Genomic DNA, 23,831 nt, shown 5'->3' on the forward strand with positions numbered 1-23,831 from the left:
AATATGGACACAAGTTGTCAGCTGTAGGTCACTTTATAGAGCAGTGGTAGTCGTCCTGATGCTGGTGTGATGCCCTTCTTTGAGCATCACACCAGTAGCAGGCCTGGTCCTGGTTCTTGGGCCTAATATCTCGCATGAGAACTGAACAAGCTTCTCGGATGAGAGGTGAAATGTCTTTAAGCAACTTAAAGAAGTCCAGACGCTTTTCTTTCCAAGCTCCTTAGACTAACTAATATCTCCTTCATGTCCCATCCTGAATGAAATGGACTCTCTGGACTGCAGGTCTCATATCATAATGCTAGCATGAGAAAAATCAGTTGGGTTTATTTTTCTTTGTGGGGGGGGGGCCCACACAGCAAGAGTCTCTGGGAATGACCTGTAAAACCATCTTTTAGGAGGTTGTCCAGTTTGACCTGTTGTTACTTTTCTTTCCACCAGAGCAGGTGAAACGGATCCACAGTGGTTTCTGCTTCTTAACTGGACAGGTTGATATCCCTGAAGTTTAACAAATTTTGTGTTATTCTGTAATGAAGCGTTCCCTTCATTTTGTGAGCGGTGTCTTGAACCAGCCGTACCTCTAGGTGGCAGCAGAGCGCTTTCAGCACTAATTTAATGAAACCGGAAAATAGCAACAGTAGCAGTTATGGCGTCCACAGCGGCGACCCGGACGGCAGCTGGTGCTGCTAAAGTCGTTAAACCGATTTTTAGCCGTGATTTGGACGAGGCTAAGCGCCGAGTCCGGGAGTTATACCGAGCATGGTACCGGGAGGTCCCCAACACAGGTACGTGTGCTCCCTGTAGCAGGTAAACTGTGTGGAAGAAGCGAGGCGAGCGTCAAGGTCGCGTCTATGGAGCGGTGCAGAATAATTAACATTAGCTGCTAGCACAGAGGATCCTGAATATGACAATGTTTTAAAGACTCTCTCCTCTCTTGTGTCAGATAGAGATGGTGATGTTTCCGTTTAATCTAGACTGTAAAGGGAAGTTCATGACTTCAAAGCAACCTTTAGATACTGACTCTAGCTAGCGTTCATTTTGGGCTCCAGGCAGATGAGGCTGCATCGAAGATTATGTACTCTGTACTTTATGTCCACACATTTTAACTTAAAATCATACAAACAAATAAAGAATCGATTAAAAAAGAAAAGAGGTGCATATATTACGTTACGTTGTTGTGTGGGTTCATGCTTACAGAAGACCTGTTATTTTATTGAATATAATATGTAAAGCAGCTTCGTAACACCCGTAGTTAGCAAGAATTCCATGCTCAGCATTCACTTTGTTTTGGCTCCTAGCAGGTGGTTACTTACACGGTTACCCATCAGATCCTTTAAGAGGTTTATTTAAGGTGTACATCTAAGGTGTACATTAAATCTTCGGATTTTTAAAAGAACAATTTTCCTATATCCATATGCGGTGTAAAAATGTGGAACAGTACAAGTTTGGAATTAAATATATATATTGTTTTATGTGCAGACTAGTACATAGTTAATTATGTATATTGTCTGATTACATGTTATATCGAGGAACACTGATGAGTAAATTATTAAATAGCATTAAGGGAGTTGGATTAAATAAATGTATACTTTAGACCTTTTCGAACATGTAAATTGTTCGCTGTATAGATTTATTCGTTGCAACGTGATTTTTTTTTTTCTATTTTGCTTTCTGTTCAGTGCATTTTGTTATTACGATATTATTACTATTTACCTCTTCAAAATCAATCAATTACAAACTGAGAGTGATTTCCTTATGTTTAACACCCAAATGCTGATGATCATCTGATCTGATGTAGCAAAACAAATATGGCATAATGATGATGATGAGTGGCAACTTTGCAAAAACAAAAACAGTAGGACAATTTTATTTCAAATAGCTGCTGTAGATTGATTTAATTCACGCAGCTGTAATAGTAACATTTAGGAATGATGTCCTGGATAAAGTGTGTGTAGCAGAACCAAAATGGCTCTCCGTTTGTGTCTGTTCCTCTGCAGTCGCAATGTTTCAGCTGGACATCACAACACGCCAAGGAAGAGACAAAGTTAGGGAGATGTTTGACAAGAACAAGCACATCACCGACCCCCGTGTGATCGACATGTTGGTCATTAAGGTAAAAGCAGCACCTGTGACAAGAAACAGTAAATATGATTTTTCTCAAGGCGGTGTCTCTTAGGGCTCTGATTGCTGATTAAATCTAACTTAGCCACACTGAGTTGTTTACTTCACGGTGTGTTGTGGTGTTCTCCGTTTTTCGTGTGTGTGCTATTTAAAGGGGAAAATGGAACTTCAGGAAACGATCCACGTCTGGAAGCAGAAGACCCACATAATGCGCTATTTCTACGAGTCTGAAGAACCTCGCCCCACCGACTTCCTGTCCAAATTCTACCGGGGACACGACCAATGAACTGTACAGCTCTCGGCCTGCCCTGTGACCTGTTTTTTGGTTGTGTCCAATTTGACAGCTGTTTCTCTTTATTGTAAATATACACTTAACAATCACCTATCTATAGTCCAGTCTCTTTTTATTATTGATATTGTCAGTTGGATCAATTAAAGCCATCAGCACACCATGACTGAACGTGCAGATGTGTTGTGAGCGGGTTGTTTCAAACAACACAAAGCTTTTTCACTGCAGACAGTAGGAAAAGCATGTGAGAGCTGAATCTTCATTATTATTATTATTGATTCCATCAGTTTTATTATTATTTTTTTCCTGCTGCTATGAAAAGCTTTAATCTTGTATTTGGAAAATTGACATTTCCAGACCAAAACTGAGCCGAAAGCTCTAACAGTAAGAGGGACAAATAACATTTTACAGTCTGGATTTTGTCCTCCTTAAGAAGGTATAATCCATAAAACTGGACATGAAACAGCTCCTGGGAATAACTTAACAGCTTTGTTCCAAACAAGTTTCATATTTCATGCAATGAAGTGTTTTAAACAGTTGATAGAAAATTAAATTTTATTGAAATCATTGTGGTTCTGGTATCGATGTGTAAGATGTGAGTAGTGAATGACAAATACAGTACAATACGATCAGCCCGGGGCAGCAAAAACCCTGAATCTAGTGCACAAAGACGCAACTCCGGCAAGGTGTTAATCTGCTGAGATGCTCACTGACGCTGGGCGGTGGTCATCGTCACACAATACACAATCTGTGAGGAGCAGAAAAAGTGTGTTGATTTATTTTCACACTATAAAGGCCTGTAAACGGTTACGTCTTAATATGAGATGTTTAAGAACTGCTGCAAAAGCCTGAAGAAAAATAAAGCAGACAGAAGCATTCAAGCTGCTAATGTGAGCGTAATGTTTTTGTTATTACAGAGCTGAAGCTCTGAGCAGCAATCTTAAAGCCTGGTCAGCAACAGCAAAGGGGACCTATTGTACTGATTGGTGACCCCTCACAAAGATTGTAAAATGACTATGTATTGATTTTCCTTCTTTTTGACTCACATGGATTACTCAGTGTTTTTCATAAAAGCATCCATCACTATTATAGTACACATATATATGATAGAAAACAAAGAATCTTAATAGGTACCTTTTAATGAAGCATGTTTTTTTTTTTTTTAATTGCAATGGTAACTCCCACATTTCAGTCTGTACTGAACAACACTGTACAACACAGACGGAGCAGGGAGCGTGCACTCTGCCACACGGTGACACCCACAGCGACAGCCAGCGATACCTGCTAACCTGAAGCTTTCCAGACCCCCTCAATCATCATCGTCGTCGTCCTCGGGGACGAAGATGTCGTGCTCCTCCAGGAGGGCGGCAAAGTTCTTGCTGATCTGCGTCCCCACATACAAGAAGGGTACCACTATCAGGGCGATCCGGATAAGGCCGAAGGGGGTCTGCTCCCCGGTGTCACACACCCCACCACAGAAACAACGTTATTTAACGGCGCTCGTGAGACTACACCTTCCGAGGATCTGATTTCGTAACACTGCGTGCAAATGAGACTCACCTTTCTGGGTTTGGGGAGCATAGCACCGGACGACGAGCACACGGCCGTCCGGCACGCTGTCACGGTGTTCCCCGGTACACTGGAGGGGGTCAGCGGGGATCTGCGGGGGGCTCTGAGGATAGACAGCCTGACGAGGCGACCGAGGGCCGACGCCATGTTTACAGCGTTTGACGATGCAGCGGCAATGCGGAAAACGAACCGGAGATGAATTGTGATGTGCAAGAAGAGGGCGGAAACAGCGCCCCCCTGTGGTGATTCAACAGCACCGCGCTTTTGTTTTTATTTTCCCAACTGCATTTCCCAAAGTTGAAATAAAACACGGAGGCTATACATTGCGCTTTACTTTGTCTTGCAGCTTACATTTAAATATCATAATCCTTAGCAAACAGCGGTTCATTCATCTTAAAAAGTTCAGACGGCAAAAAGGCAAATCAATAAATTACTGTACAGCATTAAATATTTACAGAATTCTTATACTAACTAAAACATCAAGGAGCAGAAGAACAGTAATCATGACAAAATGCATTGAAATAGTGGACCGTACCACACAGTAGATACTGGAATTACGAGAGATGCATGCTAGACATGCACCGTTCAAGTGTTAAGTTACTCCGCTGTTGTCAAGTGAAGAAACAACCAGGTAAAGATCAGACTTCCTAAATGTGACTTAAATTATTTAAAGAAAGTTTCAATTTAAAAAAACAAAACAAAAACAGATGTCTTTCTCAAGTACCAGAAATGAAATTCGACTTTTGTTTGAATCAAACGTGATGTAAACAGCTTTGTGGATGAACTGTCATCATCGCCCCGGTGCAGAGTCATCCGCAGCTTTTCGTCCCTTTCATCCTTACTCAAGTCCTTGTGGCTGTACCGCGTACTTGTGAGGCAGGGTCGTGGTAGCAGAGCTGGCTCCTCACTACAGAGTTGAGAGAGATTCACTCGTCAAAATTAGCGACACTCCAGATCTGACTGTCCGCACCCTGCGATTTCCTTTCTCACCTGATGTCTGAAGGTCAGATGTCTGAAGAACTTGCTGACCTCACCGGGTTTAAGGGCTCCCGCGGTCTTGCTGCCATCTCCTATCCACACAGTTTGCCCTTTGGTGATAGCAGCTCTGAGGCTCACACACTTGACTATGTAAGTGCTGGGGACAGAGTTGGGCATGGTACTGGAGGACACTGTGATGTAGGATGCGTCTTTCTGATGGTCTTGGTAGCGCACTATCAGTGAGGCAGAAAAAAAAAAGTACAGAGTACAGTACAGAGAGAGGCTCTGTTCTATGTTTCTTTTTAAAGGCACGGTGGCGATTACCTGCAGATGTGACTGCTGTGTCTGTGGTACTGGCGAGCTCCAGCAGGACTGTGGGATATGTAGGATGGAGCAGGTAGAGCTTTCGAATGAGAGGCTCTGCCACGGCAACACCCTGGCGACACCTATAAACAGCCGGAGAGCACATTTAGCACAAAAGACTCCTTAACAGAGTCGAGCACAATGGAGTAAAATGATCTTGTGCACCGGAGTCACAGAGGGCTGCTCTTCCTGGGTTCTCATTAACCTAGCAATTCTATCTGAGGAAGACTTACGGTTGTCTTGGTAACATTCTTCTGTGCTTTGATTGGATCGCTGGCCCAGAACAGGAAAGCAGATTGGCCCGTGGACGTGGAGATTGCAGAAGTTTCTAAACGAAGATGGGGACACACGAACTCGGCGGCCCACAAACGGGTCCCATTCGCCCCATCGATGATTAATGTCTGAAAGACAAAGAAGAGGAGGAAAAACCACCAGTAAGATCGGAGCAGATGTTACATGTCAGCAAAGTAATTTCAGCCCTGAGGGGGAAAAAAGCATGAAAGAACCTTTGGTTTGTTTGTTTTACCTTCATGACTCCGTTTGATGAATGCTGAATGAAAAGATCGAGGATTCCATCGCTATTGAAGTGTCCTGCCACTGGTTGACTGTGACATACAAATATGTATTTTAGGAACCCATATTTTTCTAGTTTTCCAAAGGATGGGACAGATGTTTTGGTGGAATGTGATTTTTTTTAAAAAACAACAACAAAGATCAGGGCATGCAGCTAAAATGGAGTCAGGGAAACCATATCTGACTGAGTGCTCTTCTCTCTAATGATTTTGCATTAATCACACGATTACCACACAGAAAGTTGCTAAAACAACAGTTACATGAAATATTGAAAACTTCAGACCACCTCATGGCAATAGTAAGGCGCCCCTCGCCAAAATATAATTTTCAAGCACATCAGTTTGTTCAAACCTCACCACCCTCAAGTGGTTGCTGCAGGGGGGAAGAAATAAACAGGACTGTACCTTTGACTGGAAGCTGTTTTGTAGGTCCATTTCTTTCGCAAATTCCTCTGCCGGAGCAGTAACTGTACGCTGCCTCCATACACCAGCACCCAGTCACTTCTGGTGGAGTTCAGGTTCGAAGCGGTGTCCAGGTTGTTGTGGTTTCTGCCAAAACCAGCCACAAGAGGGAGCAGGAACCTGGCCTGGTCATGGTCACGTGGGCTAGAAAGGACACAACAAAGATCTGATTTTGACTTATTTTAGACAAAAACATATATCTAGTAATCTGCTTTCTACTTTAGTGCCAGCTGGTTAAATGTATTTGGTATTTAACAAACAAAGAAGAGTTTGCACATTGAAAACAGATCTATGCATCAGTAGCAGACAGCCACCTGTAAATTTGTATGATGGAAGAGAAATTGTCTTTCTTCATGCCCTCCCACCCTGAATCCTTCTTTCGAAGCGCCTGAGTTTCGGGCAGTTTTCCAGTAGCCTGAAAGTAGATGTCTCGCAGGGAGACGGCCTTCACATTACCTAAGGGAACACACGATGACACAAGGTCCTGTGAAACCACCATTAAAATAACTTCAAGGGTCACTTCAATAGTTCTTAAATGAGCTCCTCAGAATCAGTTGTTGTTGTTCAATAACTTTAGTATATTTAATGAAAATATGCTTAATTTTATCTGATTATTTTCCCAGTTAGAAAGCTGTGAATGTCCTTCAAGAAGCCCGGAGAACTATTCCTGACGACTACTTAATGAAATCATAAGAAATCTGCCTAAGACAGATCAGGCTGTGTTGTAGAATAAAAGGTGGTCATACCAAATTTTGACTTTCAAGCTGGTTAGAAAACTGTGTTTGCCTAAAACAGGATTTCCGTGTGTTTGCACCTGTTTCCCATTTTGCTAGAAAAATATTATAATATGTGTCGTTATAATCAAAACTCTTGCAATATGAGCACACAGAAAAGCTCATGGGGTGATTCTTTTTGGAGCAATCTTTAAGTATTTAAGCAGTTAACCTCATGGTAGTGAATCTAAAAGGAGGAATGAAAGAATAGGAAAGAAAAATATTCCGCTCTTCTCCCCTCTGCTCTTCTTCCCTTTTCTGGGAGGCAGTGGGGAGGTAGAGCGTACAGCTCGATCCAGCGGAGAGGTGTTGGAAGCCAGATCGGGTCCCCTCTTCATCGCAAGGGGGGCGCCCGATCTGCCTTTCGTTGAGGCACACAACAATGTGTGCCGCTAGTAAAGTTTCTGAGCTGCTTTTCCTCATAACAGCCACCCCCCAAGATTTTCTCCATTTAAAGCAGTGCATTGTCAGGGATTGTAACATCTAGTCCTTTTACTGAAACGTCACCTAGACCAAACAGGATGTAGTATACTCCTTGTTGTGTCTCATATAGCCAGGGACCAATCAGCGTCCCTTGGGCTGTGACGTTGAAAGGCACAGCACGTCCGAGTAATGCTCCCGTCTCTCCAGAGATCAAAGTCAGAGAGAGATCGAATTTCTGAAAATACACAAAGCAGCAAAAAATAAATAAAAATACAAACAAACTGTCAATTCTTCAGCTCGTGATGATTGTTAAATGAATTCGAATGAATGAATTGTGCTTATGTGAAGACTACAAAAAAAAATAATGCTCTGCAAACTGTAGCATGCATCAATATAGCACATGAAGAAATAAGGGAGGCTGGCATACGTCATCCGCTGGCAGGGTGGCTACAAGCAGATCTGGGTGTGAGTCGCCCTGGAGGTCTGGAAGTAACACTGCCTGAGATTCAATGCTCTTAATTGATGATGACCACAGCTTCTTTCCTGTGGAGGGAAAGGAAATATCTTTGAATGCTTAGAAATGAATACTTGCAGTTGATTAATTTTATTTACTTCTGCACAGCTGGGACAGCACTGAGTCCGACCTGTGGTGCCGTTGACAGCCATGATGTAGGATTTGCAGATGAGGAGGCACACGGGCGACGGCACGGTGCTGTACTGCAGACCACACTGGATGTACATCACAGCCTCTGACATGACTTTTTTCCACAGCACCTGGCCGCTGACGGCAGAAAGGGCCACTGCACTGTAAACTGGGATGAAGCGCATACACCATGTATAAATATCAGAGGTTACAGAGAAAGAAAGCACACAGAGTCATCTTCAATGACTTTTTGCTGCCAGTGGTAGTGGATCACTGCACAAATTGTATGGAATAATGAAGGACTACATCCAAATTCTTCAACATCACCTCAAATCAACAGCTAGACGGCTGAAACTCAAATGCAGTTCAGTGTTCCAAGAGGTCAATGATCCCAAACACACATCAAAACCAGTTTTGAAATGGATAAAACAGGTTAACATTAGGCTTCTGAACCTCAAATCTACTGTCGACTACACTTAAAAACCCGGGTCCATGGTTGGAAACCAACCAATTTAAAAGGACTCCACCAGTTCTGCAGAAGCCAATCAGAATGATGCCAGAAGCAAAATAAATATACACTTGTGCACACGGTTTGTTTTTTTTAAAGTAATTAAAGATGTGTGCTGTACAATTATTCCAGCCTGGAAAAAGAAGAGTTCAAAGAAACCACTGAAAGCCCAAAATTACCATGACACTAATGCTCATGATGAGTAAGTAAACTTCTGATCACAGCTGTGGATGGGTCCCGGCATGAGGCTGCAAAGATATTTACATATCGCACATACTTTGTGTGGTGTGGGTCTCATTGGTCGATTCGGTAACACCCAAGAACACATCCTCCACTGAATCACCATCAACATCCCACAGTGCCAGCGCGGGTGGCGTGACACCTAAAAAGAAAAAAACATGAACACCACCCACTAACAGAAGCAATGTTTCATGTGTAAACAGAGCATGTGATGGGTAGAAAGATGTTTCACAAGCCTGTGTAATGACAGGTGGAAAATTACAGGGTTAGGCACTTTGTCTAGCCTCGACGACTCCTGAGTAAGCCTTATTATCGTGGCACCACTCACTTTAGATATCAGCAGAGGAGAGCGAGTTCTTATCAAGCACTGGCTGTTTATTTTTCCTAGTTTACTCTGGAGCTAACTACAGGCCTACTAATCTGTATGCTATGTTACATGATGGGCATTAATGAAAGAGTCCCTAAATGTGCATTAATGTTCTTACCTCCTGTCCCTCCCAGTGCTTTCTCCCACTGCAGCCTCTTTTCCAGGTCTCCCTTCTGGCATGGAATCAGGAACGCACAGAGCAACACAACCACCGTGGCACACACCAGAGGCACCAGAAAAAACGCACTTCGGATAGCGTTCTTCACCCTCAGCCTTTTTTGTTCATCAGAACTGTGAAGCCCTAGCCCAGCACCCCCCATTGCTCCAGGGCCCCCTCTGTCCTCCCTCTTCCTCTCTCCGTCCGAGTCCCTGTGGCTCCAGTACTGCACTCCCTTCATGTCATTCCTGTCCTGCCTGGATTTGCTGGGGAGTCGCTCCCTCCACTCGTCCTCCTCTTCGTCCTCGTCCTCGTCTTGCACCCCGTCTTCCGCGCCGACAAGTCTTCCAGATCGGCCGCCGCGCAGCTTGGAAGACCCCGTGCCCAGGCAGCTATCCCTGCCGAGACCATTTCGGGGGTAGTTGAGCACAAGGTCATCCTCTTCGCTCTCGTCATCACTATCTGCTTGGGTGAGAGGGTCATACTCCCCGAGCTCCGAGCCCTTCTTCCCTGCAAAGACACACAGAAACTGCTCATTAGGAGTACATTGGTTTGAACATGACAGACAGATTCAGACAAATGCTACAAAACTGAACAGACAGCTCTTCACAGTACAAAACAATAATGACCCAAAGCAAACTGCAAAAGCAACCCGAGTTTCTCAACACAAACAAATTAGATATTATTCAATAGCGGAGTCAGTCACCTGATCTAAACACAATGAAGCACCTATAGAGGAGCTAACAAAACTGAAATCAGAGACCCACAAAACAAGCAGCGACCAAACGTGGCTGCAGTAAAGGCACGACAGAGCATCTCAAGGGAGAAAACACAGCATTTTGTGACGTCAGTGGGTTTTAGACCTCAGGCAAATAGTGACTACAAAGGATTTTCATGCAAGTATTAAAAACTATACTTATATTTAAACGTTAATTTAATATATAATATACAATAATTTTGAGCCTCTGATGTTTGATTACACCACTTTACTACCATACTGTAGAGGTGGGCAGAGGCAAAACTAGAAAAATAGTGGATCTAACTATATTCCTGTATTTTGAGGCATTTTTTTTGATTGTAGCCCCCCTATTGCACAATAACACACTTAAAACAACAATAAAAAATAAAAATAGTAATAACACGATGACGTTAGCTTGGTTATTTTATTTCATCAATGCTTGTCAGCATTTTTTTCACATTACAGATTTCTTTAATTAAATAGAAATACCATTAGAAGAAAGAATGGAAAGAAGAACAGAATAGAACAGAAATACTATTACCGTAATACAGGCAATGATGGGCATCACTGTTTCCAGTAGGATATTGTCGCCAGGTCTGAGCTTGTATTATGTATTTGTCATGATTTTTTTTTTATGGTGAACTGTCTAACAGCAGGTTGTTAACATTAGCGAGCAGCTAGCCGTCGTTCAGCACCACCACACAGCGCCGTCAACGTGCCGCTCTGACGCTGCACTACACAAACAGAAAAACTGCGGCCATCTGATTTGACTAGGATTAAAAAATTGGCACGAGAAATTGGCAGAGATAAAACGGAAAACCTGACAACTGCGTATGACAAGCCAGTAAAATCAAATGACTTCGCTACATTGACAAGGCTGAGAAGCGAAATAGAAGAGCACAGACTATCAATGAAGCTAAGCTCCGTTACGTCTGCACATTGGTCTGATAAATAATACAAATCAGTGTGGCATCTTACCGGGCAGTTTGAGGGCACGGGACAGCGCTGCAGCCATTTCTCCTCTAACAGAGCCGACGTGAGGCAGCAGTGATGTACGAACCCACAGACCCACCGAACCAACGGTTTGGCTCTGCGCCAGACCATTTGCATCATGGGACTTGTAGTTTATGAGGAACTCTTGTTTTGCGACGTCTGTAACTGTACCTATATATTTATAAACAGTGGAAAAACATCATGGACATTGACTACATGCTAAATTTGAAATCATCACATCATTTTTGAACGATATAATTACCCTATAGATGATACATGAAGTAAATATTTATGCGGCATATTTATTTGCTATATTTCGCAATACCGTTGTGTTCGTTTGCACTTTGGAACTTGGGGCATGCTCCTCCATATCTAATACTCCTATTATAAGTATATTACCTTCGGTAACAGACAGGTATGTATGTTAGTGGAGGACAGTAGCTTTTTATTTTGACAATGTTTGGGACTCGGGGAAGGTCCTTGTCCCACGAGGCATCTCGCAAAGTAGGCGAGTCACCTCAGCAGGCAGACCTGTGCCCTTTCAAAAATTAATCTCGTTAAATGTACGAGGACACGGGCGTCACCCCGCGTCGTTATTTTCCTTACTCATCAGTTTAAGGCATAACCTAACTACGGTGGAGGACGGGCATAGACCACGTACACAGGCACTCTCTATTATGGTTTCAAATATAGTTTCCCCCATTGCGTTTTTTTTAGTTTCTGTCGAATTGTCTTATTTCCGTGAGTAAAGAAACAATCGATTAGCCAGATTCTGACCATTTTAATAGTTATATGCAATGTTTATGTCGTAAAATCGCTGCGCTATGTGACGCAAAGGATCATGGATATGCAGGTATGCGCGCTATTCGTATTTCGTCAAGATTAATCGATCACAGATTTATTACGGTAGCAACACGGTCGTGTTTTAATTGTCTTTGTGTGTATTTCGAAGACGACAACGTTAGCTATTTTGAATCTTCTATAAAATATCATAATTCTTCAAATAGCCATTTTGGATTTTGGCCCAAATCAGTTCCCGTAGTCATAGCCCCCAAGAAATCTCAGGCGCGCACGCGCTTTTCGAAAGTGTGTGAGAAAATGGCAGACGTCTCTCTGGATGAAGTTATACGACAGCGCCGTATTAACGTCAAAGCTGCAGCGAAAAGGTATTTTTTGAGTGTGGGGAGACTGGTGCATGTGTGTTTATTAAGGATTTCGAAACTTGTAGTAACATTTCTAAGCGCATATCGAAAACTTAGTGCTGCTTGTAGCTACTCGACAGTCGTAAGCTAACGTTAGCATGTTACAGCTAGCAGCGATTACGGGCTGAAAGCTAGTCTAATAGTGGCTTCAACAAACTGTAGGCCTTCACATTTGAAGCCATTCATATTGGAGACAAAGAAAACGCAGTTTAATCTCGGAACCACTCTCCGCTTAACTAAACAGATTTCTTTGTTTAAGTCTTTAAATTGCTCGTCTCTTTCAGCATTTTGTTTGTAGCTTCACTCGTCAGGCTTGGCTAACTAGCACGCTAGTGCTTTTGTTGGCAACAAATCGTAGTTTTGTCCTCACGTAATGAACAAATGTGGTAGCTGGAATGGGTAAAAATTTTCCATAATTTTCAATAATCCATAAGTTTCCATAATCATCTGAGAAAAAAAAATCATATTCAATGTGTTTCTAGAAGTGATTGTAACGTGGAAGGTATCGCCCTAATGCATGTTGTTGTGTTGTTGTTGAACCTAATGAAACCTTGTTTTTCTCAGGCCAGCGTTTGGACGAGGTTCAGGAGGAGATGGGAAAAGTTTTGATGCCAGACAGAAGATTGGAGTTAATGATGTGAGACAGAGGCTTGGAGGAGGCACAGGTAAAGTCCAGCAGATCAGTGGGTGTAAATGTTACTTTGTAATGAGCAAAGTCATTGTCTTAAAACTCTCAATTTCTCCCCTTAGGTTTTCAAGTAAAAGATGCCAGAGAGAAGCTGGGGCAGAAAGATGCTCGTTTCAAAATCCGTGGCAGGGGAGGAGCAGGAGTGGTGCAAGATGCACGTCAGATGATCAACTCACGCAAGCAGGGACAGAGTCAGTTCACCGTCTCTGCACCGACCACACTAAAGACAGCAGTAACACAACATTTACAGAGCCAGACGCTTGTGCCGCAGATACAGATACACACCAACAACAATCTTGCTGGTGTCAATACAAGGCAGTTTGGTTCTAATGCACAAGGACCGAGTCTGAAGGCCAGTGCAGTGCCACAGCTGAGCAATAATGCAAGAATGATGGATGCTCGTGATAGGCTGAGCCTCAAGAGGAGCATTGGAGGGACACAGACACAAGCAGCAGTTGCACCACCTTTAAAGATAACTAAGACCATCCAGGTGAGAATAAATAAATCAGGCTTGTCCATATGTATGTTTGTAGAAATATACAGTCAGAACTTCCTTAAGTAATGTATTATGTTTCTTTTTCCAGCAACGTCCAGTAGGGATGTTAGGAGGAATACGTGCCGCTACACAGGTAGATTAGTTTCTCTTGACATATTTAAATGTAACAGGATATTTATGAGCCCATTTCTAAAGGTTTAAGATATCATACTAAAATGATTACTTTGTTTTTCTACAGCCTACTCTAAATGAGCATGATGACGCCCCAAATAAACAGTTAAAGATCACAACTGCAAACAATTTGTTACAATCTCGGGTAAGATGTTTCTCTGTGACAAGGCTACACGTGGGCCTTTATACAGAAACTCCAGCGTGTCTGCTGTGCGTACCTACATGAACTAGAGTGTTATCTATCTTGTCTCTTTTTTTCACACAGCCTGGTACAGCAGGCTCAGCTTTCTCCATGTCAGCCCCCATCACCAAGGTGGTTAAGAATGATGCTTACACGGCCCCACGGCCCGCTGTTCCTGTGGCTTCTCCTCGGCCCACTACCAGCCTGGCTGCCACTCGGTCTTCAGCTGCAGCCTTACAGCCAGTCTCTAGGACTCTTCAGCAAAGCACAGCAGAAACCAGTGCAACAGCTCCTCCTCCTCCTCCTCCCCAGGTAAATCCTGTCATTTTTATCTGCAGCTCAGTGTGTGTTCTTTCAAATTGTGCTCATATAACTTGTGTTATTATGGTTTTTATTATTATAATTGGTCTTTTGGCTTGATGCAGCAAGTCAGACGAGTTTCTAATATAACAACTGCATCATGCCCCAGACAAAGGAAAATAATTGATTTCCTTTAATTGCTTTATATATAGCTGGGACGTGTGACATATAGGATTGTCACAACACTAGAATTTGAAACTCAATACTGATACCTCCCATTTTCAATACAACATGAAATATTTTGGCCATTTGCCCATAGTGCTACAACAGCAGTCCTGGCAATAAGGTCTTTTTCTTTTTTGCAAAGTTAACGTCTTAACAGCCGGCTCACAGCTGGCTACAAAAAAAAATAACAAACACATTTTAATAAATTATTGTAAAAGTAGAAAAGCTATTTTATCATATTGTCCACATCTGCCATTTCTTCCCTGTTCACACTGCTCTGCCTCAGTCTGCAGCCCTTCTTCTCCTCAGCTCTGCTCTTCAGGCCCGTCTGATTCTGCTGCTCTGAATTTTACTCTTTATTTTACTCAGATTAGTTCTCCACACTCTGGACTGACATCAAATTCGGAAATACGAGCTTTACTGATCTCTGAAATTCCTCTTGAAGTGTTATTCAGTGTTAACTACTTCAGCTGTTAGTGAAGGGAGTAGCTGTGTGTCTGTCTGCACCTGTGCTGTGGGATCTTAAATCTTAATTTGATATTTTTAATATCGATTAATACCCAAGTATTGATTTTTATTTGACAATATTAAAAACAACTAGTGTAATTTTAAGATAAAAATTTTAAATCTTCAAGATAACAAATAACTAATGTTGTAACAAAAATGTAGTGGAATATAGACTATGGCCACTTTTAGAAACAGTCCTGCATCCTGCAGAAATTATGCCGACAGTCAAAGGCAACAGCTGCTGTCAGTCTGCAGCTACATTTCTGCCACATTTCAAGGTCTGCCAGCAGCCTGTCTTCATACAGACCCTTTAATTTTTACTTGCTCTTAATTCAGTAAACAGCTGTCACTTTGTAAAACATTGTGGAGGTAAATCTTTTCTGTGTGTTTCATTCTTAAACTTAAACCACCGTTTAATATGTTTAAAGAACTTTGATTGGCTTTTAACTGTTATGCTTTTGATTGCAACTGCAGTAACAAACATACTTGTTAACTTTGGATAAATGCTGTCTGGAGCCTGTATTACTCCGTTGCGGACACAGGGTGTAGTTGGTGCACTGTAATATCAGTGGACGAGTCAAAGTGATCGAAAAAAAAAAACCAGGCAGGCTCACAGATGTCTGTGCACTCGCTGTCTGATGATGAAATCTTGTCAAGCGGACCTGCAGACATGGAAAGGATAAAATCCGCTTGAGCCCAGTGTTTGCCATAGAGGACAGGCTGCAGCTCCACCCTGTAATAAATCATCTCACTGCTTTTGCGGTGGTAACCGGTTTGTTTTTGTTGCCCACATGTTCCTTCATACATATTACAATTTGCACACATCAGTTTTTAGTTGCAGTTGCGAATGAAACGCTGAAAATGTCTCAGCCTTCATACATCCTTGCCTTTTTTGCCATCCATGCCACACCACAATGAACTCTTCTTACATCCGTAGATTTGCACATTTAAAGGGGAACGTGTAACGTGCAAAAGGCTAACAGGTGAAAATACTGAATGCAAGATGGGGAAAAAAAACAAACAATTTTTTCTTTGGTTGTTTTTGTTTTTTTAAACCTGGCTGCAGACTCTTTATCAAATAGACCCCTGCAGTGATTCTGCATTTACATTTACTTGACTGTTTGGTTTTGTCAATTTTCATTTCAGCCTACTTTTAGCCCTTTGGAGGGGACAAAAATAACAGTGAACAACCTGCATCCCCGAGTCACTGAGGAGGACATAGTGGTGAGGAAATTGCTCTGTTTGCCTTTAACCTTTTCTTGTTTGAGATTAAAATGATGTGCAGAGTGCTGTGAGTACCGTGATGAGTCATTCAGTGTGTATTTGTAATGCCTGTCAATATTTGTCCACAGGAACTGTTCTGTGTGTGCGGTGCCTTGAAGCGAGCACGGCTGGTGAAGGTGGGCGTAGCTGAAGTGGTGTTTGTCCGTAAAGAGGACGCCGTGAGCGCATACAGGAAGTACAACAATCGCTGCTTGGACGGTGAGTGCCAAGAGCAAGGACGCACACATGAAAGTCTTCTGTTTAACATGCAGTTTAATGGCTGCTGTAGCAGCGAGATGTTTTGCGAGCATGTTATACATCATATATATAGTGTTGTGAAAACGTGTTAGACTCCTTTCTGATTTCTTAATATTTTGCACAATATTATGACACAAATGTTTCAGAGCATCAATTACATTTTAAGATTAAACAAGTATAACAAAGTGCAATTTTTAAACTATTATTGCCTTTATTTAGAGGAAAAGGCTACCCAACCCTATCTGCCCTTGTAAAAAGTAATTATCTCCCTTGTTAAATCAAGAATTAAATGTGATTAACCACATTTTTGGAAAGATGAGTTCAATTTCATTATAAAAACCCAGACCGGAATACTGCCAGATCGGCTGGATCAAGAAATCACTTAACTTGAGCCTGTCTGACTAAAAGGCTAAAAGATCTCAAAAAACATATCATGCCACGATCTGAAGAAACAGCTGAGAAACAAAGTCATTGAGATCTGTCAGTCTGGAAACTGTTCCAAAGCCATTTCTAAGACTTTGGGTCTCCAGTGAGAGCTATTATCCACAAATGGAGGAAACTTGGTGAACCTTCCCAGGACTGGCCAGCCTACCAAAATACTCCCAAGAGTGCATCATTGGCCCATCCAGGAGGTCACAAAATAAACCATCTAAAGAACTGCGGGCCTGTTCTAATGTTTGAGTCTAAGGTTTACTTTTTAGCACCTGATGGCTCCTTTTTGCTTCTCATCCATAAACTTTCTCCATATTCTTTCACATGATTCTGGCATAGGTGGTTGAAGAGGTTTGCCGTGTTTGAGTGTGAGGTGAAGACCAGTTTCCTGCATAATTTGCATAGTACAGTTTTCTGGTTCGTGTCAGACTTTTCATAACGAAACCATGTCCATGGTACAGAGGTAGCCCCTCGTTTAGAAATAAGGACCTCGATTTGTTTTGATTAGTCTTTTTGTTTGGATCTACCTGGTTCTGCCTCATCTTCACTGGCAGTGCTGGTATTCTCTGTGCCTGCATCCACGTGGTGACTGTAAGCGCCATTTATAGTTACTACATGTTTTTGAGGTCATTTGTTTGATGCATATTCTGAAATTTGATGTCTGAGAATAATGTATTTCGTCGTCTTCTCAGTTTATTTAGAAGGCAAAACCTCAACAGGATCTTCAGCTTTATTGTGAAAGGTTTATGTGGAAAATAAACAAGCCGACGGCGGAGCCACACGTTGGGTTTACCGGCATTGTTGCTAACGACAACGCGTAAAAACAATCGCTTATCCGTCTGTAGTGTGGTTATTTTAAATATAGGAGAAAGAGAGAACTTTAAGAAATGAATTTAGCCACTACAGTGACCATGAAAACACTGAAAAAATACTGCAGTAAACAGTTTATTTTGTGACACCAAGAAACAAATGATAGCGTAAAATGAAACGTTAGACATTTTCATATCGTCATCCGATATATATCGTTATTTCGAACAGCCCTAGGTGTTAGTGTGATGGTCTGGGGCTGCTTTGCTGCTTCGGGACCAGGATGATTTCTAGTAATTGATGGAGCCCTGTCCACGTCTGAATGGCTCAAAGAAAAAATATTTAAGGTTTAGGAATGGCTACACCAAAGTCTGGACTCAAGTCAGATTGAGATGCTTTTTCATGACCTTAAACAGACAGTTCAAGCTGGTAAACATGCCAGTGTGGCTGAATGAAAAGAATTCAAAGAAGAGTGAGCCAAACTTCCTTCACAGTGATGTGATAGACTCATTGCCAGTTATTCCAAGTGCTTGATTGTAGTTCTTAATGCCAAGAGTGGCACAACCTGCTATTAGGTTTGCAGGGCAATAACATTTTCATACCAGGCCCCTTAGGATTGGGTAGTTTCTACGTTAGTGAACAAAGTCCTTATTTGAAAACTGCATTTTGTATTTACTCAGGTTTTCTTTGTGTGATATTCAAATTTGTTTGATCTGAAACATTCAAGTGTGGCAAACATGCAAAAACCTAAGATATCAGGAAAGGGGCAAATAGTTTTTCACAGATCTGTATGTGGTCAGGATCGTTGTGATTGGTTCATTTATGTCATCTGTTCTTTTCCTTTTCTTGTCCACCCCCAGGCCAACCCATGAAGTGTAACCTTCATATTCAGGGAAATGTCATCACTTCTGATCAACCCATTCTATTGTGAGTGAGCCCTCGAGGCTTCTTTAGTTAATTTCAAATGAATCTCTACTCAATTGTGTTTGCATACGGTGTGAGACCAGGGTTGGCTCAGACAGAGAGAGGGGACAGTATGTATAAGCAGTCCATGAAAAGGCAGTGAGTCACTGTATCCTTGTTATATGTGACCTTTTGTATAGACAAGGTATGTAGTGTGTTGGGTAAGTGAAAATCCAAATAACAGAAATGGTTAAAATGCATTACAGTGCTGATCAGCATCCTTCTACCCTTCACAGACTTCCTCTGTATAGGAAGAATCCTAAATTAAAGAAATCATTGTTTTGCATATTTTCATTGTGCCATAATCTGGCTTTTATCTACATACTAAAACCTATTAGCTATCCATTCACTGCATTCCTAAAGTAAAAAGTATTTTATTGTGGTCCTCTTGTGGTGCTGTCTAAAGTGAGCGACTCTGACTCCCGTCCCCCTTAAGGAAACTTTCTTCTGATTGGCTACCCATCATTAACAGAAGGGGTGAACATTGTGTGTGTGTGCGGGGCTTTTGTGCTCACAGCCAGAGCTGTGAGACTTAAATGACCGTGTTGTCCTCTTTTCTCCTTTCACTGACTTCACACAGATCCAGGAATAGAAAGAATAGTCTGAAAACAAACATTTAAAACAGTCTTTTAGCTTTGGTGACCTTAGTGGGCATATTTAATATGAACTGAGGCAAACTGTATATAAGGGAAATCACCATAAGTCCATTTTGAACTGGTTAGTAGCATTATTACATTGCTTTTGAAAAACAAGGTATTTGTATTTAAAGAAATTGATGTTATCAAGTTTAACTTCACACTGAAACGTAAATACCAGGTGCTGTTGCTGTGTTCTCCACTAGAGGTCAGGCATGTAACCCTTTTGGCCTAACAGCTGTCTCTTTAACTGAACTCAGTGGGAGGGACCCCTCTGTGTTGTTTGAACCATTAAAGGACTTAAAAAATAGTAACAACTGTTTGACTTGCCCACAGGCGACTCAGCGATACTCCGGGTACAGGCAGCAGCACAAAGAAAGAAGGTCTGCCCCCCTCCTTATCACGGCCCGCCGGTCAGCGTTCCTCCTCTCAGCCCACTCCAGAGGTGGACCCCCAGACCATCCTCAAAGCTCTCTTCAAGTCCACTACACAGTCGACCTCCACCACTGAGCCTCCCAGCTCACAGGCCACTGCCTTTCGCATCAAGATATAGCCCACGTCTAAAGTGAAAACTCTGTCTGTTCATGTTAGTGCATTCTCAGTGTTCTCATTTCAAACTGTGGTGTTCACATTGACAGCAGCCAGCACACATTCTCATGAAACTAATTTTTACACATTTGATATACATGACTCCTGTGAACGTGAAATTCATCATTCATGCATCCTTGTTTGGGTTTTATCAAAAGTCACCTGTTGGTTTTGGAAACGGAGCGGGGGGGAAGTTTCATATGATCTTTTAATCCGATGTAGAGGTGGAGGAGGGGTAGTACCAAATTTAATTGCAATGGGTGTTTGGGTTTTTTTTTGTATATTAAGTGACAGTTTGATTTAGTTTAATATATATCCCATCGTCCCGTCATCCCGTCATTGCCGCTTGCCTCCAACTTCCAAAAGAGTAGGAGTTTAAAAAAAAAACCCAGCCCAAACCCTTTGACTAATTGAGGACTGTGTGGTAGTGTTATTCTTGAGAGTTATGTAATATTTAAGGCTGAATATTCATGCAGGTGTGTTCATTTATCTTACCTGTGCTTCCCTTTGGGTTTAATGAGTGTGTATAATGCATTGGGGGAGAAAAAAATATATACAGACAAAACAAAAAACCAAACGTCTGTCATGTCTGTTTTATTAGGAAGGACAGTTTGGTTAAAATGTGGGAAGATGATTTAAATTGAGCCCAAAGTGATGCCAATATAACTGGAAATACCTGCAAATCGGGGACTGGCGTAAACTACATAATACCATAATAACTTCAGTAAGCTAGCTCTCAAACGGACATGTCAGTTTATTTAGTTTTAACATTCTTGTGGCATCCAGACTCGTATGCTCTGTGACTGGTTTTTGCTTGATGGTCAACATGTTTAATTCTTTCTATTATTACTCTTGATTTGTGTTGAAAGACTGTAATTTACGTTCTACTGCATTCTTGGTATGTAATGCAAGACGAGACAAAGTGGTAGGATGTGTCTGAAATGTCACCATTAAATATTTAGCTTTGTAGATGATGTCTGAGACTCTTTGCTTTTCATATCATGATCTCTTTGTTGATTTATGTATCTGTGCTGTTAGGCTTTCTAAAAACAGTTCTGGACTTGTGAATGATTTACAAGTCTGGTGCTGAACCTTTAGCCGTCTTTGTTTCAGTTTTACTTCATAAATACACATCTACAAGTAAAACTAACAACCAAACTATTAAAAAGGAGAGATTCACTCCAGTTGTTGAAATTGGTTTGAGGGAAGCAAAACCATGGAGGCTTGTTTCTTTAATCATTAAGTCAAGCTCAAATTTTCAACATACCAACTCAAACTTATGAGAAAATAACTTAAGTAATTAGTTATTTTGTTGAAATTTTGATATAAAAAATCATCTTCCATTTAAAAAACATCTAAATTTAAAACCCTGGAACAGGCTGGTGAAAAAAGTTATGTGACAACATAAACGATAAATGATCCTCAGAGCATTTAGCCTCAAGGTCGAGGCTAAATTTGACCATTAAATTCATTTTTTAAGGTAGGCTGTAATAAAAACTAAAAACTAAATGTGTGGGTTTAAAGCAAACACAGAACCTGCTTAGCAGAAAATCTGGGGAGGGGAACGCGTACCAAACGGGAATTCAGTTGTACTTCCGGCGTGAAAGGTCACATCAAAATGGCGCCGTCCAAGAAGAAACACGCCAAGAATCAGGCTTCTGTTATTCCTGGAGGATTTACGGGTATTTCTAATTATTACGCCGTTTTTTCTGTACCGCTTTGTCCTCGTAGATAAATGTTTGTGTTATGTAACCCGGCTGGTGTGTGTATGAGTTTGTGCTGATCTGTAGTCTGCCATGTCGACGCTGATGTGTTGTTTTTTCCCGTCTCTCCTCGCAGTGTTGTCCTTACAGTTCAGCTCCGATAGCGCCGCCAGGCACTCGCTGTACGTGAAGGAGCACCGGGTGCGAGCGGAGAAGAGTTCCCACAGACCGCTGGACCGGACTTTATTCGTGCTAAACATCCCTCCATACTGCTCAGAGGTAGCGCGCCTGCCTGGCTGCTCTGTGTGGTTTGTTTGTTTGTCCTTCATATAAACAGTAACTACTGCACACTGCCTTTCCTCTCACTGTTTGTGTATGTGTGTGTTACAGGATGTTGTCAAAGATTTATTCTCGCAGTTTGGCAGCATTCAGTCAGTTGAGCTGAGAGACCACCCGGGGTCCTCCCAGGAGGCTGGACCCAAACTGTCCAAGTTCTTCAAACCAGCTGAAAAACAGGTTGACCTGTGTTCCTGCGCAGTTTCTCGTTCGTTTATGTATGTTTTGTAGATTTCAGTTTCACGTTATGTGTCTCTGTCTGTTTCAGGGCTTCAAAGTTGGCTATGTTGTATTTCAAAACGCCTCCAGTTTACCAGCAGTTAAATCACACCCACATGATGTGCCTTTGGTGGTCTGCACAGAGCAGCGCCCAGTCAAAACAGGACTGCAGAGTAAGTAGGCTGTTGCTAAAGTGACACAGTTTAATGCATGAGGCTTAAATAAAACCAAACGAGACATAAAACCGCCCCAAACACAGTGGATGGCTACAAAAAATGCGAAATATAACCAAAGAAGCAAAAGTATCTGCAAAAGATGTGTTCAAAAGTGTCATAAAATACTCAGAGATTTAGCTACAGAGAGTCACTAATAATAAAATGTGACACAAATGACCAAAAATAAGTGTGAATAAGCTTATGAGTGAAAAATCTGTTATAAAGACGCCAAAAGTCAAGCTTAACGTAAATACAGTGGCTACAAATCGATGCCAAATGGGACATAAAGTGACCTAAGAATGAGAAGAAATGATGCAGAACATCTGGAATCATCTGTAACAAATGAGGTGTATGACACGTGTGTTGTATTTTCTTTATGGCAGAGTGGATCCAGCAGTACACAGACTCCTTTATCCAACCGGAGCAGCTGCAACAAAAGGTCGACTCTTTTATGGAAGACTACGATAAGCATAAAGAAGAGGTGAGAACTCTGTCGCTGTTCCTTCAGCACCGCTGACACGTCCGCTCCGCGTAGCTTCAACGTGGGTTTGATGTTTTGTCCACAGGAAGCGGAGCGGCAGAAGAAGGAGGCCGAGGAGGAGCAAGAAGATGAAGAGGGCTGGGTGAAAGTCACGAGAGGGCACAAGGGTGCCAAGGCGCGTCCTCACAGCGAAGCAGCCAATCAGAGGACTCTACAGAGGGAGATAACAAAGAAGAAGAGGAAGGAGCTCTTGAACTTCTACACCTGGCAGCACAGAAACACGCAGAAAGAACGTAAGTCTCTGATATGTTAATGACATTGTTTACATTTGAGGTTGTGAAAGCGTTTTATTTAAATAAGTTTCCTTTTCTTTCTTTCTCAGATATCGCTGAACTAAGGAAAAAGTTTGAGGAGGATAAACAGAGAATAGCTCTGCTGAGGGCACAGAGGAAGTTCAGACCTTACTGAGTCAGCTGCCCGTTTTTTCTTCTCTCATTTCACTGCTTTTGTGTATTTCAGTTGCATTATAAAGGTTTTATGTTAATAAACTGCTATTCTGACTTAATTTTATGATGATTAAATTTCTCGCTCCTCACATTAATGATAGTAAATCTAGTGAAGCACAGTAAAGCTACAACATGAAGTACTGAAATTTTATAAAACAGCAGTTTAAGACTAATCTCTTTTGCCTGAATTTTAAGATCACAATTTTATGATTTCTGTTCAACTATTTTTATTGTGAAGCACAAGTAGACAATTTTATGACTTCATCAAATTATCAGAGCAGGCGCCAGCAACTTTCTGTGATGACATCATAGGTTGATCTTGGTGTATTTCTGCGTGTGTACAGTGTACCCATCTTCAGCAAAATGTCACAGATCTCAGTCCTATAGAGCACCTTTGAGTTGTGCATGAAACAGGAGATCTGTATTGTGGTTGAACATGTCAGTATAGATCAAAATGTCTG

The 23,831-nt window shown here is 41.8% G+C and overlaps 5 protein-coding genes and 1 non-coding gene across 11 annotated transcripts; 3 read left to right on the forward strand and 3 right to left on the reverse strand.

Moving 5' to 3' along the window:
- Positions 1-621: 621 nt before the first annotated feature.
- ndufa6 (NADH:ubiquinone oxidoreductase subunit A6) lies at positions 622-2,503 on the forward strand. Its single transcript, XM_040045863.1, has 3 exons — positions 622-782; positions 1,995-2,110; positions 2,273-2,503. The coding sequence occupies exons 1-3, from the start codon at positions 644-646 to the stop codon at positions 2,402-2,404; spliced, it is 387 nt and encodes a 128-aa protein (XP_039901797.1). The 5' UTR covers positions 622-643; the 3' UTR covers positions 2,405-2,503.
- Positions 2,504-2,944: 441 nt separating this feature from the next.
- On the reverse strand, positions 2,945-4,234 carry LOC120742520 (essential MCU regulator, mitochondrial-like). Of its 4 annotated transcripts, none has more exons than XM_040045868.1 (3): positions 3,968-4,234; positions 3,697-3,791; positions 2,945-3,155 (listed from the first exon to the last, which is right to left on the reverse strand). In XM_040045868.1, exons 1-2 carry the CDS (start codon positions 4,121-4,123, stop codon positions 3,717-3,719), a joined length of 231 nt encoding a protein of 76 aa, XP_039901802.1. In that variant the 5' UTR covers positions 4,124-4,234; the 3' UTR covers positions 2,945-3,155; positions 3,697-3,716. The 4 variants fall into 4 exon arrangements, with proteins under 4 accessions (XP_039901802.1, XP_039901803.1, XP_039901799.1 ...); XM_040045869.1 differs by having other exon boundaries at positions 3,689-3,791; XM_040045865.1 differs by having other exon boundaries at positions 3,697-3,854.
- Positions 4,235-4,254: 20 nt separating this feature from the next.
- Positions 4,255-11,304, reverse strand: fam234b (family with sequence similarity 234 member B). The gene is made up of 13 exons (XM_040045841.1): positions 11,180-11,304; positions 9,424-9,972; positions 8,976-9,080; positions 8,192-8,359; positions 7,975-8,090; positions 7,632-7,782; positions 6,666-6,807; positions 6,295-6,495; positions 5,844-5,922; positions 5,551-5,718; positions 5,279-5,400; positions 4,967-5,187; positions 4,255-4,883 (listed from the first exon to the last, which is right to left on the reverse strand). Exons 1-12 carry the CDS (start codon positions 11,214-11,216, stop codon positions 5,016-5,018), a joined length of 2,010 nt encoding a protein of 669 aa, XP_039901775.1. The 5' UTR covers positions 11,217-11,304; the 3' UTR covers positions 4,255-4,883; positions 4,967-5,015.
- Positions 11,305-11,663: 359 nt separating this feature from the next.
- LOC120742609 lies at positions 11,664-11,817 on the reverse strand. The gene has a single exon (XR_005697899.1). It is a non-coding gene; the product is annotated as a U12 minor spliceosomal RNA (small nuclear RNA).
- Positions 11,818-12,174: 357 nt separating this feature from the next.
- Positions 12,175-20,879, forward strand: poldip3 (polymerase (DNA-directed), delta interacting protein 3). 3 transcript variants are annotated; one of them, XM_040045847.1, is made up of 10 exons: positions 12,175-12,360; positions 12,961-13,061; positions 13,147-13,574; positions 13,669-13,713; positions 13,819-13,896; positions 14,017-14,242; positions 16,106-16,188; positions 16,317-16,446; positions 18,585-18,651; positions 19,659-20,879. In XM_040045847.1, the coding sequence occupies exons 1-10, from the start codon at positions 12,293-12,295 to the stop codon at positions 19,873-19,875; spliced, it is 1,443 nt and encodes a 480-aa protein (XP_039901781.1). In that variant the 5' UTR covers positions 12,175-12,292; the 3' UTR covers positions 19,876-20,879. The 3 variants fall into 3 exon arrangements, with proteins under 3 accessions (XP_039901781.1, XP_039901783.1, XP_039901782.1); XM_040045849.1 differs by having other exon boundaries at positions 14,017-14,237; positions 16,107-16,188; XM_040045848.1 differs by having other exon boundaries at positions 12,179-12,360; positions 14,017-14,244; positions 16,111-16,188.
- Positions 20,880-21,455: 576 nt separating this feature from the next.
- rrp7a (ribosomal RNA processing 7 homolog A) lies at positions 21,456-23,429 on the forward strand. Its single transcript, XM_040045857.1, has 7 exons — positions 21,456-21,592; positions 21,750-21,892; positions 22,004-22,129; positions 22,218-22,341; positions 22,767-22,864; positions 22,950-23,157; positions 23,247-23,429. The coding sequence occupies exons 1-7, from the start codon at positions 21,529-21,531 to the stop codon at positions 23,330-23,332; spliced, it is 849 nt and encodes a 282-aa protein (XP_039901791.1). The 5' UTR covers positions 21,456-21,528; the 3' UTR covers positions 23,333-23,429.
- The last annotated feature ends 402 nt before the right edge of the window (positions 23,430-23,831 follow it).

This window comes from Simochromis diagramma, unplaced genomic scaffold (assembly GCF_900408965.1).
Source record: "Simochromis diagramma unplaced genomic scaffold, fSimDia1.1 OVJJ01000150.1, whole genome shotgun sequence".
Classification (NCBI taxonomy): Eukaryota; Metazoa; Chordata; class Actinopteri; order Cichliformes; family Cichlidae; genus Simochromis; species Simochromis diagramma.

Excerpts from the sequence above, each read along its gene's own strand:
- poldip3 (XM_040045847.1), top strand. The coding sequence starts at position 12,293 with ATGGCAGACGTCTCTCTGGATGAAGTTATACGACAGCGCCGTATTAAC. Across the intron at positions 12,361-12,960 it reads GTCAAAGCTGCAGCGAAAAG|GCCAGCGTTTGGACGAGGTT; the intron begins GTATTTTTTGAG and ends TGTTTTTCTCAG. Across the intron at positions 18,652-19,658 it reads TCTGATCAACCCATTCTATT|GCGACTCAGCGATACTCCGG; the intron begins GTGAGTGAGCCC and ends ACTTGCCCACAG.
- ndufa6 (XM_040045863.1), top strand. The coding sequence starts at position 644 with ATGGCGTCCACAGCGGCGACCCGGACGGCAGCTGGTGCTGCTAAAGTC. Across the intron at positions 783-1,994 it reads CCGGGAGGTCCCCAACACAG|TCGCAATGTTTCAGCTGGAC; the intron begins GTACGTGTGCTC and ends GTTCCTCTGCAG. Across the intron at positions 2,111-2,272 it reads TCGACATGTTGGTCATTAAG|GGGAAAATGGAACTTCAGGA; the intron begins GTAAAAGCAGCA and ends TGCTATTTAAAG.
- LOC120742520 (XM_040045865.1), bottom strand. The coding sequence starts at position 4,123 with ATGGCGTCGGCCCTCGGTCGCCTCGTCAGGCTGTCTATCCTCAGAGCC. Across the intron at positions 3,855-3,967 it reads TGCTCCCCAAACCCAGAAAG|ACCCCCTTCGGCCTTATCCG; the intron begins GTGAGTCTCATT and ends ACCGGGGAGCAG.
- fam234b (XM_040045841.1), bottom strand. The coding sequence starts at position 11,216 with ATGGCTGCAGCGCTGTCCCGTGCCCTCAAACTGCCCG. Across the intron at positions 8,360-8,975 it reads TGAGACCCACACCACACAAA|TTTACAGTGCAGTGGCCCTT; the intron begins GTATGTGCGATA and ends GCTTCATCCCAG. Across the intron at positions 5,719-5,843 it reads CATCAAACGGAGTCATGAAG|ACATTAATCATCGATGGGGC; the intron begins GTAAAACAAACA and ends TTTGTCTTTCAG.
- rrp7a (XM_040045857.1), top strand. The coding sequence starts at position 21,529 with ATGGCGCCGTCCAAGAAGAAACACGCCAAGAATCAGGCTTCTGTTATT. Across the intron at positions 22,342-22,766 it reads AGTCAAAACAGGACTGCAGA|AGTGGATCCAGCAGTACACA; the intron begins GTAAGTAGGCTG and ends TCTTTATGGCAG. Across the intron at positions 22,865-22,949 it reads ACGATAAGCATAAAGAAGAG|GAAGCGGAGCGGCAGAAGAA; the intron begins GTGAGAACTCTG and ends TTTTGTCCACAG.